This window comes from Chelmon rostratus, chromosome 7 (genome assembly GCF_017976325.1).
Source record: "Chelmon rostratus isolate fCheRos1 chromosome 7, fCheRos1.pri, whole genome shotgun sequence".
Lineage (NCBI taxonomy): Eukaryota > Metazoa > Chordata > Actinopteri > Chaetodontiformes > Chaetodontidae > Chelmon > Chelmon rostratus.
In genome coordinates, this window is record NC_055664.1 from 29,362,351 (window position 1) to 29,379,267 (window position 16,917).

At 41.1% G+C, this 16,917-nt stretch overlaps 1 protein-coding gene across 1 annotated transcript; it reads left to right on the top strand.

Moving 5' to 3' along the window:
• The first annotated feature begins 2,717 nt into the window (after positions 1–2,717).
• On the top strand, positions 2,718–16,477 carry spint2 (serine peptidase inhibitor, Kunitz type, 2). The gene is made up of 11 exons (XM_041940238.1): positions 2,718–3,303; positions 6,585–6,755; positions 8,970–9,050; positions 9,157–9,231; positions 9,807–9,830; positions 11,050–11,211; positions 11,917–11,976; positions 12,066–12,233; positions 12,653–12,697; positions 13,002–13,110; positions 14,051–16,477. The coding sequence occupies exons 1-11, from the start codon at positions 2,865–2,867 to the stop codon at positions 14,139–14,141; spliced, it is 1,425 nt and encodes a 474-aa protein (XP_041796172.1). The 5' UTR covers positions 2,718–2,864; the 3' UTR covers positions 14,142–16,477.
• The last annotated feature ends 440 nt before the right edge of the window (positions 16,478–16,917 follow it).

Here is a 16,917-nt window from a genome sequence, read left to right on the forward strand (position 1 = left end):
GCCGTGAAAACAGAAATAATAGAGTAGACCGTCCCTGCCGTCCCGGCGCGTGCAGACTGAGAGAAACGGAGCAGGGCGGGTACCACGCTGCCGGTGCTGCGTTCAATGCTGTCGGATTTATGCTCCAAGAATCATTTGACCTGTTTGTGATTTCCATCCTGAAACTGAACTATTGTCACACTAACGGCTGAAGGCCAGCGCGTCGCTTCAGTGAGGTGAATCTATAACACTTTCTGCAGAAACATTATATTCCTGTTTGTGCTTTAAAAACCGTGTTTCATTAACATATTTTAATAACTATTTTATTTCGAGGTTTTTTCTTTTCAATATGGAATCTGAAAAGCTGCTTCAGCTTCATGTCATATCTGTCATGTCTGCAGGGAATAATTTCTCAAACTACATCACAAGTCATATATAAATAAAGTTACTGAAATTCTGGTGTGTATTGTCTTTTTGTGGATTATTTGGTATCAATATAAAACTCTAAAGAAAATAATAGAAGACACAGTCAGTTCTTAGAGACATAAAAACTTAAAAATGTCAAGATTCAAAATGTTCTTGTTATATTTTTGAAAATGTAATCTCTGGTGAATGTAGTAATACTTGTTTGTCATTCTATTTCTTTCATTAAACTCTGCACAGATGCAGTGAAAGAATAAAGGGTCAGAAAAAATAAAACACATTTTCATTAATCATTAAAAAAACACATTTTATACAATGTGGTGTATAATGTTTACGCACTATCATGTATATGAAATAGATCAGAAACCACCTGAAACTTCATTTTGTGACACCGGTGCTCTACAAGAGCCATGTGTGGGGTTACATGATGCTGAGGTTTACGAGGAGACATTAAATGCATCATACGAGGATGGCGTTCCGGGGTTTATGGCAGCTGACATAGAGTAAAGGAGCAGCACCACCTGGTGGTAGACTGGTGCACTGCAACCATCAGCAGGCAATTTACTGTTACATTCAAATAAAATGCAACAGTGTAATGCCACCTTTACTCCAAAATGAGCTCATAGAGGGTTTTCAGCCCCTTGTAACCCTGCCAAGAATCCATTATTTTCTCATTGTCAGAGTTTGCCTGTCTGTTTTTTTCAGCGTCTCATTCAGCGTCATGAATCTGGGCCAGTGACAGTATTATGGTGGTTAATTTTTTATATCCCTTATTTCAGTCTGTCTTTAAAACTCAACCCCAATTGAACAATTCCTCTCAAATCAGGAGAAGCTCTCTCACCTCGCTGTCCACTTTGCTACATGACACACCCACTTTACAACAAGACACACCCATTGTACTACAAGCCACACCCACTTTACCACAAGACACACCCTTTTACTACAGGACACACCCACTTTACCACGAGACACACCAATTTTACTACAAGACACAACCATTTTACCGCAGGTCCTTCATTCCCACCGCTGTCAGACTGTACAACTCGAATGTGCAGTTAAGATGTGCAATAACCTCTGTTCCTGTTTGATTACAAACATCCAAACATCCAAATCCACTACTGCTGGACAAAAGACACTTTCTGGACGCTGTCTATTTTTTTCTTAAACTTACTGTTTTTACCCCTTTTGTTCTTATTTGCACCTCCATTTGCTGTTTGCACCCAGTAACTACATATGAAGTACAACTGTAATTAAATATGAGGTGTAAGTGTAATTTAATGTGAACAATCAACAAGTTTCAAACATAAGACTGATGAAACAAGCATCACCTGTGTCAGTGAAGACATTCTCACCATGTTCAGTTATTTATGACTTGAAGTCACTGTTTGACTTGTTTTACTGTATCTGTGGTGATCAGTGATGGTGATCAAACTGTGATGTCATCATATCTGACAAACTGAAAGTGAACATGAATCACTTTGATAAAAGAGTGACCAAATATTATCAACACAAGGTCATCAACAGGCGCCTGCTCTGTTGTCACGGAGACACATGGGGACACAGAAACCTTGTTACGCACTGATGAAGGCCATGAGATGTGACTGAAAGCTCCAGAAGTGGACCTTCATTGAGGATGTTTAATAAAAGAAAACTGTAGAAACATTCGAATGAACCAAAGTCACATTGAGTGAGTTGAATGTTGAGTTGAGTGACATATTCTACATCTTTATCTTTAAGCTTTAAGCTTTAAGACGAGCTCTAAAGGAAACACAAGACAGCAGAAGTGTTTAAGAAGAAGACAAAATAAGACAGGAAAACGATTACAGGTATCAAAAGGCATATCTAATGATTTATTTTAATAAGATATGAAAATGTAGTTTTGCAAAGGGTATTTATATTTTTTATTTTAGTGTTTTTTATATTTTATACATTCTGTTTTTATCAGACGATGTCAAATGGTGACATCCAGTATAAAAAAAACAAGTATTTATTATTACATTCGATATAGATGACGACATTAAACAGCAATATATTGGTATTTAATGTCATAAGAAGAAAAAAAGGACGATAAATTACATGTATCCTACCGAAACTTCTCTTTAAATTCACAATTTATTATTTGGCTGTCATCATTGTAATTACCTGGACAGGTGAAATTCACTGAACACGGGTAGCGTGATAATAATAATAAACCTTAATATTTTCTTTTCCAAAATCAATTCGTATTTTGTGTTGTACGTCATGATGACGCGGGTGGGAGTGGCAGCCGTGACCTCACCTGTCACTCAGGTAAACTTATCTGCGACAACAAAAAGCCACCAAACACGGAAGTGTGTTATTTGTCCTTGCAGAGGTGAGAGCCGTTCACACGTTTAATCTTCGAGTTGAAAAGCGCGGAAACAGTTTTCAGACTGACACTCGACTTCAATCCGGTTCCAGTTTGAGATCCAGATTACAGAAAGATGAGGCAGAAACATTTCGCGTCGAGTCTGTTGGCCCTCTGTTTCCTGGTCTGTAGCGGTCTGGGTCTAAACTGTGACTGGGAACACTCCCCTGGGACGGATCAGAGTCTGCATACGGCCTCCGTGAACGCCGGAGACTTCCACATGGACGACATCCCGGGGGTGTCGGATCCGGAGAGCTGCCGGGCGGCATGCTGCGACAAGCCGGACTGTGACATGGTCTTGGTCGGTCACCCGGCGGACGGACCGCCGCAGTGCCAACTGGTGAAGTGTTTGACCCAGAGCCGGGACGCGTGCGTCTTCCAGCCCAGTACGCAGTTGGAGGTTTACCGCAAGAAGGTGAAGACAGAGACCCGCGGAGAGGCGAAGGAAGGCGGGGAGAAGCACATCGTCCCGCTGCTTGGATCCGTGGAGCCGAAGACCAACGAGACCAACAACAGTAAGACCAGGAAACTTCTTCACTTCCTCTTTATGAATCAGCCTGAATGTGCCCCCCCCCCAGCTGCTGCTGCTGGTTCTTTATTGACAGAAACTGACACAAATTAAAAACATAAAGTTCAATACAAGAAAAAGTCTATTTAAGAGGTTACAGGGCGGAAGTGATCATAAATGATCTGGTGTTAATTTGATCTATGTTGACAAACATTTGTGATGATCCTAAATCTCAAATTAGACTTCGTGAGAAGGATTATGGTCAAATGTTAGAGATACAGATAACCTCTTCATCGATGAATTCATCATTATTTTCCTGATTAATCATTCGGTCAGAAATGTGCGAATAACGTCAATAAGAGATCCAGTTTCTGGTATCCAGGAATCTTTTATGATGATGATGATGACACACATCAGTCAATAATTTGAAAATAGAAGCAGCAGGTCAGTTGATAAATTAAAAAGTCTGTAAAGGATAAAAATATCTGCTGACAGAGGAGGAGGAGGAGGAGGAGGAGGATGGTCAGCTGATGAGTCACTGGGCAGAGATGAAGAGACCAACACGCCTCTTTAGACGGTCTGAAGTCAGCATGTAAAGATCCTGAAGGAGGCTGATGGTGATGATGATGTCATGAAGAAGGTTAGATTAGATTCCCCCCCCCACACAGTAACTGTAGGTGACGTGTAGAATCAAAGTGTTCTTATAAAGTTTGTATAAACGGATTTGTCTGTTTAATCTATCTCTTCTGCTTTCCACACCAGTGTTAATGGACCAGAACCAGCTGAATTCTAAAGTATTAACCAACAATCAGCTGATTAATGTCGTTAGTGACGCAGTACAATAAACTCCATACATGTACAATATGTACAAGAGTATAAAAACACAGTGGCCTCGAGAAGGACGGTTCAGTTTCTCAATGGAAGTTTTGAGTTACACATCAGTAAATTATGGATGATGAAATAGTGTTTTTGTACTATTACACAGTAAAAAAACACATAAAAATATGATATGATAATATAAAATAATCATGTAATAAAAACTATAACATATGTAATGTTGCACAGATAATGATATGAAATGTGGAAACATCATCACAGTGCTACATTTACTGAAATGATGCTACGCTACGAAACATGTTACAGGAAGTGATGCGTGTAGTTATTATTATTATTCTTATATACAGGTAATACAGAGAGGCTTCAGCAGTGTCTGTTAGTGTTTGTTTCTTCCTGGTTGGTGTGAACACAAACAGGTGAGAAATGCAGCTGAACTTGACCTGCTGTTTCTCACCTGTACAGGTAAGTCACCTGGAATGTGATTTGTTGGAGCCACAGTTTCCTCAAAAATCCTTTGAAATTCTTTAAGTATGTATATTTGTTCCTATACTGCGACGCAGAAAAAACAAAAATCCAAAGGAAAACATCCTTAAAGTGAAAAACACTCCAACATGGTCAACAGATGTTAAAAGACAAAGAAAACAGAGAAGAAGCTGAAGATAAAAATTATAAAAACTAAACGACACACCCCGACACCTGTGGGCTCCTCTCACAGCTGATGCCATACCATCATTCAGTCGATGCACTTTACATCAGATTTGTTCTAGAAAGCTTCTTCTTGGTTCCAAACAAGAAGATAGATAACAAACTTGTTATCTGTGAGTCGCTCTCTCACAGTTTCTAAGTCTTTATTATGAAGAGTGTTTCCATCCCACCGACGTCACACCCACAGTTCACAGCTGCTGGCACATCGTTCATATATAAATGAAATAAAAGAGGCAACATGGAATATTCTGAGGTTGTGATAGAACCGTCGGCCTCACGGACTCGAGTTCTTCCTGTCAGGTAAGAACTGAACTATTTTACAGCAGCATGCCTCAAATCCGTCCACGTATCTCCGACAGCGGTTTATGATGAAGGAGCGATTGCTGCTCTGAAGCCAGACTGAAGCTCGTCACAAAGTACTCTTCGACATCCAGAAACCTTAGACGTGGTACTTGAAGCTGATCCTGGCCTGTAAATCAACATCTGATTTGCTATTCTTCTTTAAAAGGAAAACAAGCCCAGCCCTTTGCAGTTCACATGGAAATGTGTTCTGACATGTAGATTCGATAATGATGTGAGTAATGACACCAGAAATAACGCTGCAGCTCTCCCTCAGACATCTGGCTGGAATGAGATCCGAGCTCGTCTCTTTGTTTGTGGGTAATGCAGATAGACGCATCCTCACCCTTCACACTGAAACCCACTCATCTCTCTTGTGTGGTGGTTTTTTTGTGCATTGGAACTAGTAAAGCAATGATTTCCAGGATGTGATTTAGAGATCTCATGAGTGAAAACAAGTCCACTATCGACTGTCCATTTACAGACACTCATGTAAGTTCACTAATTAAAACCAAACAGTTTACAGAAGTTTGACTTTACTAAAAAACTCTATGAGATAAGAGCAAGTTTGTATAAATAATTCTCAAAATAACACGATGGTCATGTGGCTGTGTTTGAACTCACTATTATCCTCCTCGAACATCATGTGTCACCTTTAAACCAACCTGTCCAGGTAGATACTGAGCCTTAAGCCCAGTGATCTGCAGTGTGAGTGAGCCTGTTCCGTGGTTTTGTTCTCTGCTGAGTGTTGCAGGTTGGACCGGTCTGTCTGGTTTCTGTTCAGCTTTGAAAGAGGAACTTTACACCAGAAAGGAAAACAAATGTTGAATGCGGAAGTGTTGACCCTGTGCAGAACATTAACTCTCTCAGACACTCAGGTAGCACAGTTAATCTGAATATCTTGCTTGATATGATACTTAAACAATGTCCATATTTAGAAACATTATTCAGTAAAACTGATTTCTTCCCCACCAGACTTTGGTAAAACAGAATTAATTCAGAAAATAAACCATTTTATGGATTATCTGAAAAAACAGATATATGTCTGTGTGAACCTGAAGTCTGTCAATCTTTTGACCTGATTAAACTCCGTCCAACCAATCACACTCCATGTTGTTATCTGTCAGCTGCGTTGACTGAAATGTTGACGAGGATCAGCTGTTTTCTCATTTGTGTGATTACTCACAGCCTCATCAGTGTTTTAAACTGGCTGCAGATCAGCAGAGAGCAGCTGTGACTGCAGAGGGAGAATGCTAACAGCACTCGGTGGGACCATGCTAATGTCTGCTAATACACCGTTTGCTTGTGTTTTAGTTAGACCAACAGAGACAGACAGTAGTCTAAACTGAATCCATAACTTGTCCAGGATCAGTCTGTCTTCATGGTTCCTCTCTTCTTCTCCTTCAGTTCGCTGTCGTCTGCCAATGAAGGTGGGTTCATGTCGAGCCGCCTTCCCGAAATTTTACTACAACGTCACCAGTCAGAGCTGCCAGAGCTTCATCTACGGCGGCTGTGAGGCCAATAAAAACAACTTTGACACCCTGGATGAGTGTAAGACCGCCTGCAGCGGAGTCACAGGTAACACACAGATACCACATGTATAAAACAGGCCTGAAGGCTTTAATTTAGTGTCCTCAGTATACAGCTGCACACAGTTCATGTGCCTCTGAAGTGTCAGGCTTCTGATTGGCTGTCATGCTGATGATCCTCGCTGTTTTATTTAAATTCAATTTAAAACAAAATGTTCTTAAACTTTGAAAATTTGACACTGTGGGCCGACACAGAATTGAGACAACTGAGAGACAACATTTATTCAAATGGTGTCGATTAACAGTCTGAATTACCTGCAGGCAGCTCAGTGACAACCATCAGTTACTTTGATACTGAAGACGTGAAGTTCTGCACAATCTTTTGTCTGAGGCTTCACAGTGAATTGATTCTGGATGGACACGCATGCCTGTGAGTGTAAGATCCATATATATATAATATATATTTGTCCTTCAGTCTGAGCTCCAGCTCATCTCAAACCATCTCAGCTGGGTCCAGGTCAACTGATTGTGTAGAGCAGGTCATGTGATGCACGGAGCCTGGAGGGGTGTTCTGGGTCACTGGCTGCAGGACGCTGTGGTAGTGATGCTGGTTCAGTGTGCTTTGACTCCCACACCATCGTACCCCCACCTCCTGCCGCTGCAGGGTGGAACCACAGATACCATCTGTGCTCTCTGTGGGAGGAATTCATTATTTGAGCCTGAGCTGCTGCACAGTCATGACCCAGCCAATGAGAGGAAACAACTGGTCTTTGAGGGACAGCTTCTCCACTATCCTGAACTTTATTAATCCATTACACAACACAATATATCACACACCCGACATACCGGCAGTCCAACAGTAAGTGAAGAAGTCAGCGAAGCTCAAAACGTGACTCTGTGACTCTGTGACTCTGTGACACTGTGACTCTGTGACTCTGTGACTCTGTGACTGTGACTCTGTGACTGTGACTCTGTGACTCTGACTGTGACTCTGTGACTCTGTGACTCTGTGACTGTGACTCTGTGACTGTGACTCTGTGACTGTGACTCTGTGACTGTGACTCTGTGACTCTGTGACTGTGACTCTGTGACTCTGACTGTGACTCTGTGACTCTGTGACTGTGACTGTGACTCTGTGACACTGTGACACTGTGACTCTGTGACTCTGTGACTCTGTGACTCTGTGACTCTGTGAAACTGTGACTCTGTGACTCTGTGACACTGTGACACTGTGACTCTGTGACTCTGTGACTCTGTGACTGTGACTCTGTGACTGTGACTCTGTGAATCTGTGACTGTGACTCTGTGACTCTGTGACTGTGACTCTGTGACTGTGACTCTGTGACAGTGACTCTGTGACTGTGACTCTGTGACTCTGTGACTGTGACTCTGTGACTGTGACTCTGTGACTCTGTGACTCTGACTCTGTGACAGTGTGACTGTGACTGTGACTCTGACTCTGTGACTCTGTGACTCTGTGACTCTGACTCTGTGACTGTGACTCTGTGACTGTGACTCTGTGACTCTGTGACTCTGTGACTGTGACTCTGTGACTGTGACTCTGTGATAAGCATTTAAACATCATGTTATAAAATTAGACAGATAAACAAATCAAAACAATAGAGTCAAGATAAAGGATGATGTTAAAATGTGTGTCATTTATAAGGATGAATACATAAATAGATAGAAGTAGTAACAGTAATGCAGGCAGGAAACTCGACGTGGCTCTGTTGGTCCTGAATGTGAGTGATCGGTATCTCTGACCTGAGGTCAGCACACTGCTGGCTGCGGAGTGTGTGAGTGTCTGAAGCTGTTTGTGTCTCTTTAAATTTAGTCCTGATGAGTGGTTCCAGCTCTAATCCAATTATCTATCGATTATTCCATCTAACAATCAATGACACGTGTGTTCGTGTCTGTGTGTGATGTCAGTCAGCTGTGGACGGACCGGTTCTCTAAAGACAAACAATCACACCTGAACACACCTTTACAGACAACTTCACAGGAGGAAGTCACCGATTACGTTGTGTCGACATACAACTTTAACACAGTCACATTGTGTGTGTGTGTGTGTGTGTGTGTGTGTGTGTGTGTCTGTGTGTCTGTGTGTGTGTGTTCACGTGTGTGTGTGTGTGTGTGTGTGTGTCTGTGTGTCTGTGTGTCTGTGTGTGTGTCTGTGTGTCTGTGTGTGTGTTCACGTGTGTGTGTGTTCACGTGTGTGTGTGTTCACGTGTGTGTGTGTGTGTGTTCACGTGTGTGTGTGTAGGTTCAGTTCTTCCTGATGAGTCGACTCCTGCTCCTCAGCTTCCTGTCAAAGCTGTTCGAATGGTTCCTGCCTTCAACACAAGTAAACACACTTCCTGCTGTGAACAAACACACACAGAGCATCGACAGAAATGTTTCTGTTGTAATCGTGATTAACCTGATCTCATTATTTCTGTCTGTCTGTCCAGAGGACGCTCAAGATGCTGAAGGTCCAGTTGAGTCTGAAACTGCTGCTGCAGAGTCTGTACACGCTCAGGAGACAGGTAACACCCACACCTGGACACACCCACACCTGGACACACACACACACACACCTGGACACACCCACACCTGGACACACCCACACCTGCACATGTCTGTTGTTTGTCCAACCATCTGTGGATGAAACCACTCCCACTTCAGAAGCCTTGGCAGCTGCATTCCCATTACATCCCTTCAGTTGCTGTCATGTCAATGCTAGCTAGCTGTTGCTAACTGTTGTCTCAATTGTGGTCTGACAAACAGTAAATTAATCAAATTCAGCCCCGTGGTGTGATTTTCCAACATACTGTAGCTGTTGTATTTAGTGTTAGCGGGATGACGGCAGTTTTCATGGATACGCAGCGATGAAGGCGGTCGTGATTTCATCTAAAGTGGGTTTTAAAAACACGCCACCTGGACAAAGCTACTTAGAGCTGAGGCTGAAGCTGCAGTCATCCTCCAGCTTCTGCAGGGTTCAAATCCTGGTTTTCTGTCTCAGTTAATGAATATTCTTTCCTTTTGGACGAATCAAGACATTTGAAGACGTGTGTGTTTTTTGTGTGTATCATGTCTGACTTTAACTTCTTCTCACCTGCAGAAATGTCAGCAGATGACTTCGCTGGTATGTCTTAACTCTTCTCTCTGATGATGGACACATCATTCAGTTTCTATCAGTTTATCACAGCAGCACTTGTTAAATTATGTGGCAGAGAAGCTTATCAATGCATGATTAACCTCCATCAAATCTAGATTAACATCAATAAAGGCAGATTAAATTCTACTGATTGTAAAGAAAAAAATAGTACAAAAATTTATTCTATATCATTTCAGGGTTACATGAGCTAATAGACCAAAAGGTACAGAGATGGTGCAGGAGATAAGAGATAATAAATCAAAATAAGTCGCGCATACCGAAGTCCAGTCCACCAATAAAATGATCACATTAGGTTTAGTTAGAGTCCAGACAGACGCTCCATCCGTGTTTGTATTGTTCCAAAAGTCACATTAACTAAACATTTAGCAGGTCTTCTGGTTTTCTGACACCTCAGAATCAATCAGAAGGATGTAATAAACCACGATAATCAGAGAGGAACAGTTCTATGTGTCATTCCTCTCTCACACATGAAGCAGGGGTTGATGAGATTACAAATTAAAAGATAAATTCCAACACAAATAATCCTCCATCAGTTTCATTCTGTCGAGTCTCACTGGAATAAGATCAGATAACTGTGTAAACTGAATATTCACTGCATTCTCCGAGTCACAAGTCTTTTCTCTGCCAGAAAGAGTGAATACTTTCAACATAAAGCAGTCAGATTTATTCCACTGATCTACTTAGGTTCAGTTTGGACTGAATTTCTTCATCATTAAGAAATATACTGTAAATGTAGAAAAGGAAGCACTGTGCACAACAGGTAGTTTAATAAACTTTTGTTTCTGCTAACAGACAGAAACAGCTGTTCACAACACGTTTAACACAACTGTGTGAACGAGTGATTCAGAAACGTTTCTCTTTTTAAAATGTGCTGAGTCAGCTGTTCATTGTGCAGGTGTGACCACACCTTTAACAACAGTAATAATGTTCAGGAATCTTCTTTTTAATTAAAGATGTTTCATCTCATTCGCAGAAAATATCTGAATAAATTATGTTTTATATATCTGTGTCTTTAGCTGCGAGATGTTTCTAACAGTCCATAAACTTAAAGAGCTCCCATAAAAACATAAAGAAATGAATGAAAATAGTCTCAGAATGGACAAAACAACAAAGACAAAGATACAAAATAACTATGACATGAACAAAACTAACTAATGAGCTTGTTTGTGTGGTATTGTCCAATCAGAGCGCTGCGGGGCGGAACCTCAGGTGGGCCCCTGCAGAGCGGCGTTGCAGCACTGGTACTACAACAGAAAGACAAGCAGCTGCGAATCGTTCATCTATGGAGGCTGCAAAGGAAACAAGAACAACTACATCAGCAAGGAGAGCTGCATTGCTACATGTACAGGTGAGTACTGCACCTGTCTGTGGATGTACAGGTGAGTCTGTACTCATACAGGTCAGCAGCACACCTGTCTGTACTGACAGGCACCTGCGCAGGTCAGTAACACGCCTGTCTCTACCAGTGCAGAAGTACTGCATCTGTACGTAACTGCACAGATGAAGGACAGAAATGCAATGACGGCTCTAATAATAGACATTTAACTAATACTAATAATACTATATGATATATATGTAGTATATATAGCATAGTATATACATATATGATATATTTAAGTCTGTGATGTATGTACATATTAGTAATAGATAGTATATGTACATAATACAACACTATGGATCTAATAATAATGGAAGTATAACTAATATTAATAGAAGTTGCAGTGGATGTTAGGCAGGGTCGTGGCAAGAGATGCAGCTATAATCCACGATCCAGGTTCAACCAGTCTCCATGGGAACCTGCGAGACGAGAAAGCACGTAGACTTCGTTAGTAACATGCAGATGGAGGGAGAGAAGAACAGAAGCTCTGTGTGTTACTGGAAGACCCCGACAGTCTAATCCTGTAGCAGCATAACTAGGAGCTGGTCCAAGGCCAGCCTGAGCCAGGCCTAACTGTTAGCTTCATCAAAGAGGAAAGGTTTAAATCTTCTCCTTTGTCAGGTGAGTAAATGCACCTGTCTGTCAGTGCTGAGGTTCTTTTGTCTCTTCCTGCAGTCACTGTGCTTCCCTCCTCCAAGAAGGTCACTGATGATGAAGCTCCTACAGAGTACAAAGGTAAACACATATGAAGAAAACAACTCAACTTCCAGTCTGGGGAGAGAATAAAACCAGTAAAGTCCAGTAACTGAATCTCGTGTCTGTAGATCAGTGTATGGTGACCCCCGACCCCGGTCCCTGCCGCGCTGCCTTCCCCATGTTCTACTACGACCCAAATGCTGGTACCTGTCAGTCATTCATTTATGGTGGTTGTCGAGGCAACCAGAACCGTTACAGCAGTGTGGAGGATTGCATGAGGCGCTGCACCACAGATGGTAAAGACACTCATCATCATTACAGTGAACGTGTCTCCCACCACACAGCAAACACAGAGAGACTTTCATTCATGTTTCATTATTATTACTATAAAAGATATATAAAAAATGATTTTTGACTAACATATAAAGACTCGTATTTAATGTTCAGCTTGATAAACTTTATGCTTTCTTTGTAAATATACAATTTACAACCTGCAACACGCTGCTAAAAGTGGGACGTGGGTCTGTTTCCCGCTGTGTTACAGCAGCTTTTCTTAAACACTCATAGTTTTCAAAGTGAAATTCTCTCCCAACTTTGCTTGATATCAGACTTCAGGTGGCTTCAGAAAGAAATAGACACACACACACACACACACACACATGCACACATGCACACATGCACACACACACATAATTCTACCTTGTTCTCCCTCCAGGTTGCTTTGATGGTCACGGCAGAGCTCGTAACCGCTGGACTGCAGGTCAGTTAGTACCCATCAGCCTCCACTGTGTCATGATTACAGGTCTTTTATTTTTATTATTGAAAGCTGTGAAATGTTTTCAGGGTTTAATCATCATTAATGTACTTTGCTTTAAAAAATGTCTTCACTTCAGGTTGAAACAGTTTTAATATGTTTGGTTCAGGGTTACATTCAGAGCAGCAGAGCAGCATTTATCTGACCTTTGGTATCAGTTTGTACAGCTAGCACCTGTACGTAAAAATACCTCCGTATGACCTGTGTGCAACTGTGATTTTACGTGATCTTCATCTTTTCCCTCCTCCAGCCGTCTTCCTCTTCATCACTCTGGCAGCTATCTCTGCTCTGCTGTTGGCTACGCTCATCATCATCACAATGAGACGTCGCGGTCTGTCCCGCCGTCCTTCCTCCATCAGGTAACACTTACCTGTCACTGTGTAACGATCGTTAAGCTACTATGTCCTCTGCAGTCTGTGGTCACATCACTGCCCCCCCCCCCCCCCCCCCCCGAGGCTGTAAACCTCACCACACAATATTATAATATTATAAAAGATCTTTAACGAGGTAAAAACTGTTTTTCCTGAAGGTGGCGCCAGAGGAAAGCTCATGTTTTTATCTAAATCACCCCCCCCCCATACATAAAAGTTGATCGCAGTGATTTGATGAATCAGTTTGCTGTTTAAGAAGATTAGATTCAGTGTTTCAGTTTTCTAATTGTCACCAGTATAACCAGTTAAAACCAGTTTATTTCATTATATTTACAAAATGAACAATAAAGAAATATCCTTGAAATAACTTTGATTTAGAATTATTGTTCAGAATGAAGTTAAGAAACAGATCAAACTTTTCTTTTAAAGGATGGATGGATGGAGGATGGATGGATGATTGATGGATGGATGATGGATGGATGGATGATGGATGGAAGGATGATTGATGGATGAATGATTGATGGAAGAATGATTGATGAATGGAAGATTGATGGAAGAATGATTGATGGAAGGATGATTGATGGATGAATGATTGATGGATGGAAGGATGATTGATGGAAGAATGAATGATTGATGGATGAATAATCAATGGAAGAATGATTGATGGATGAATGATTGATGGAAGAATGATGGATGGAAGGATGATGGATGGAAGGATGATTGATTGATGGATGAATAATCAATGGAAGAATGATTGATGGATGGATGAATGATGGATGGAAGGATGATTGATGGATGAATAATCAATGGAAGAATGATTGATGGAAGGATGATTGATGGAAGAATGAATGATTGATAGATGAATAATCAATGGAAGAATGATGGATGGATGGATGGATAAAATGATGATATTCGTTTCTTTCTGCAGTGATAAGGAGGAGCTGCTTCCCGACCCAGATGAGCAGTCCTCTGTTGAGTCTCTGAACGTCCCAGAGAGCCCCAAACTGGACAAGGCGTGAGGAGAGGTGCGTGATTCTTCTGGAGCCACTGAGGGGTTTGTTTCAGGTGATTCTCCACCTCAGAACTGATTTCAATAGATGTTCTTCCTGTAACTTCTTTCAGTTGGTCAACTAGGTGACAGAAATGTGACAGAAACCCGTTTCAGAGCCACACAAGCCAACAGATTAAGAAAGTTCACATTTGCTAACTTCATATGCGGATGTGACTGTTGTGTTTGACCGCAGGAATAACTTGGATTTCAGTTTTGTGGTGGTTTTCTGCTTTAACTGTGTGAGCTGTGTTCGAAGAGCTAATCATTCGATGTCATCTCATCAGTGTGGGTCAAAGGGAAACTGTTGCACATAAGACTTCATGTTTATAACACCTTAAATTAACAATCAGACGTTTCTTTTTCTTTTAGCAGGTTGATTTTGTCTCAGTAACAAACCTGGTCAGTCTGTGTCGACTCCATTCAGCCTTTGTTGTAATTCACATTGAATAGAATAATGAAATCTTCTTCTCTTTCTCTCTGAGGATTAGATGTTCAGATGCATTCCATTCCCACGCCTGTATGCTTAAGATGAAGCTACAGCCACAATCTGATTATCTTAGTTTAGCATAAAGACTGGAAAGGGTGCGCAGTTAGCTGGACTCTGTCCAAAGGTCACAGAATCGACCTATCAGCAACTGCTGAGATCACTGATTAACATGTTACGTATAATTTGCCTCATCTGACCAAACACCGAGATGTAAAAAAAGTAAAAAGAGTTTTTGGTTTGGGAGGGAGTTATGTGTTTGAACTCTTTCTTGACGAAGAACGGTGCATCATCTGCTCAGCGCTTCTGTCTCGGCAACGTCTCTGGTTGATGGTTAACAAGATATCATCTAAGCAAATAATTCCACATAAAACCACAAAACAAATAACAGCAACAAACCACACCCAACATGTTAATCCGTGAGGTTTAGAGATGCTGGAGGTGGATTTTGTTCTCTTTGTACAGAGCTAGGCTAGGTGTTCCCAGTTTTTATGCTAAGCTAAGATAACCAGCTGCTGGCTGTAGCATCATGTTAAGTGTACAGACATCAGAGTGGAATCCACGTTAACATGTGACTCTCAGAGAGGAAGAGGAGAGGATTTTCCAACATGTCAAACTATTCCTTTAAAAACTGCTAACACAGTCTTCAGATCAGTGAAAGTTTGAAGATCAAAGTAAAGTTGAAAATCATTTTACAGGTGTTGGTCTAATCTTAAACCTCTTGTAATGTGGATTATTTTAGTAAGACCGGCAGACTCCAGACTGTTATCATATGTTCATGTGTTCATGGTTTCAGCTTTTATTGACTGGTTATATTTTCCTGAAATTCAAACTCTGTTTGCTTCTCCGCCTGCTAATGCTGATTATTGATAAGTTAGGAGATAGAAATGAATTAAATTACTTTAAATTGTCATTTGAAGTCATTTATTCAGTAAAACTCAATTATTTTTACTTTCCATAATGTGAGAATTTGGTGTTTTCTTTTAATCTTTGTAAAATGAATATCTATGTTTTTTATGCTTTGACAAAATCAACAATGTGAATTCCTCACTTTGATCTCTGGTGACTTTAGATGGAGCTTTAACATCAGTTTTTATGTTTTTAATAAGATGAATGGTATAAAGAGTAAGTTTGTAGTTGGCAGCCTGTTCTCATTCGCAGGGCGTCTTATACAGAAGCTGTCAGGTTCCTGAAAGTACCCATCTGTATGAGCTGTGTGACGATGCGTTGCTGTGTGATGCTCTGGGAATGAGACGGCTTTAAATTGACATTGTAGATTTAACAGAGCTAAAGTCTCATGTTCAGCCTCCAGTAGTTTCTTTATTTTTCCTTAATAACAGGAAAGCATTCAGCAACCAGCTAAACATCATGTAATCCTTGAAAACTGACCTGAGAACCTGCAGGAACATTTTAACGCAGATAAAGTTAAGACTGAAACAGCTTGTTGAGATGGAAATGATGCAAATTTAAAACAAATCATTAAAAGAATGAGCCTACATGTCCCATAATGCAACAGGATGTTGTCTGTCCTTAGAGCCTCTCTTCATTCGTCACTCCTCTGCAGGCCAAGAACCGCTGAGTCATGTGATGAAACTGCACTAACTGCTACATGCTTCCTTATATTTGATTAGTATTTGATTGATTATTAAAGGGGAGGATCCTCATAGTCACTTTGTCATTAATGCAGTTGAATGTATTTGATATATTTCATGTATAAGCTCTAATTTTGAGTCCTTTAACATCCTGTTTGTAGTGAATTTAAGATCATACATGCAAATTGTTGTTTTCTGTCATAAATAAACACACCAGTTCATAATTTACCATTAAAATTCAATCCAGAAATCTTTTGTTAATGATCCTTCAGTGGAGTTCAAGTATCTGATTCATGTTTTTCAACTGAAGTCATTTGTGTTTCTGAGTCCAGGGTGTGTGTGTGTGTGTGTGTGTGTGTGTGTGTGTGTGTGTGTGTGTGGTGGGGGGGTGGGAAGGGCAGCAATGGGGGGAGCATTTCAGAGTCCAGGGTGTGTGTGTGCACACGCATGCTTACGTGTGAGTGTGTGAGAGTAAGGGGGGGGGGGGGCAACAGGGAGTTAGAGTCCAGGTTGTGTGTTTGTGTCGAGGAGGGGCAGAGCAGGGAGACACACTTAAAGGTTTTTGGCGGGAAGATAGTTGCTGATTAATTGGTCGAAGATACAGAAGAAAAAAGAAAAGTTCTCTGAAGAGGAGTTTCCTCAAAGCTTGTGGCCTCATCTTAAATGTC

Bases quoted from the DNA above. Each gene is read 5' to 3' on its own strand.
- spint2 (XM_041940238.1), top strand. From the start codon at position 2,865: ATGAGGCAGAAACATTTCGCGTCGAGTCTGTTGGCCCTCTGTTTCCTG. The intron at 6,756-8,969 runs GTAACACACAGA...GTGTGTGTGTAG, and splicing joins CGCCTGCAGCGGAGTCACAG to GTTCAGTTCTTCCTGATGAG. The intron at 13,111-14,050 runs GTAACACTTACC...TTCTTTCTGCAG, and splicing joins CGCCGTCCTTCCTCCATCAG to TGATAAGGAGGAGCTGCTTC.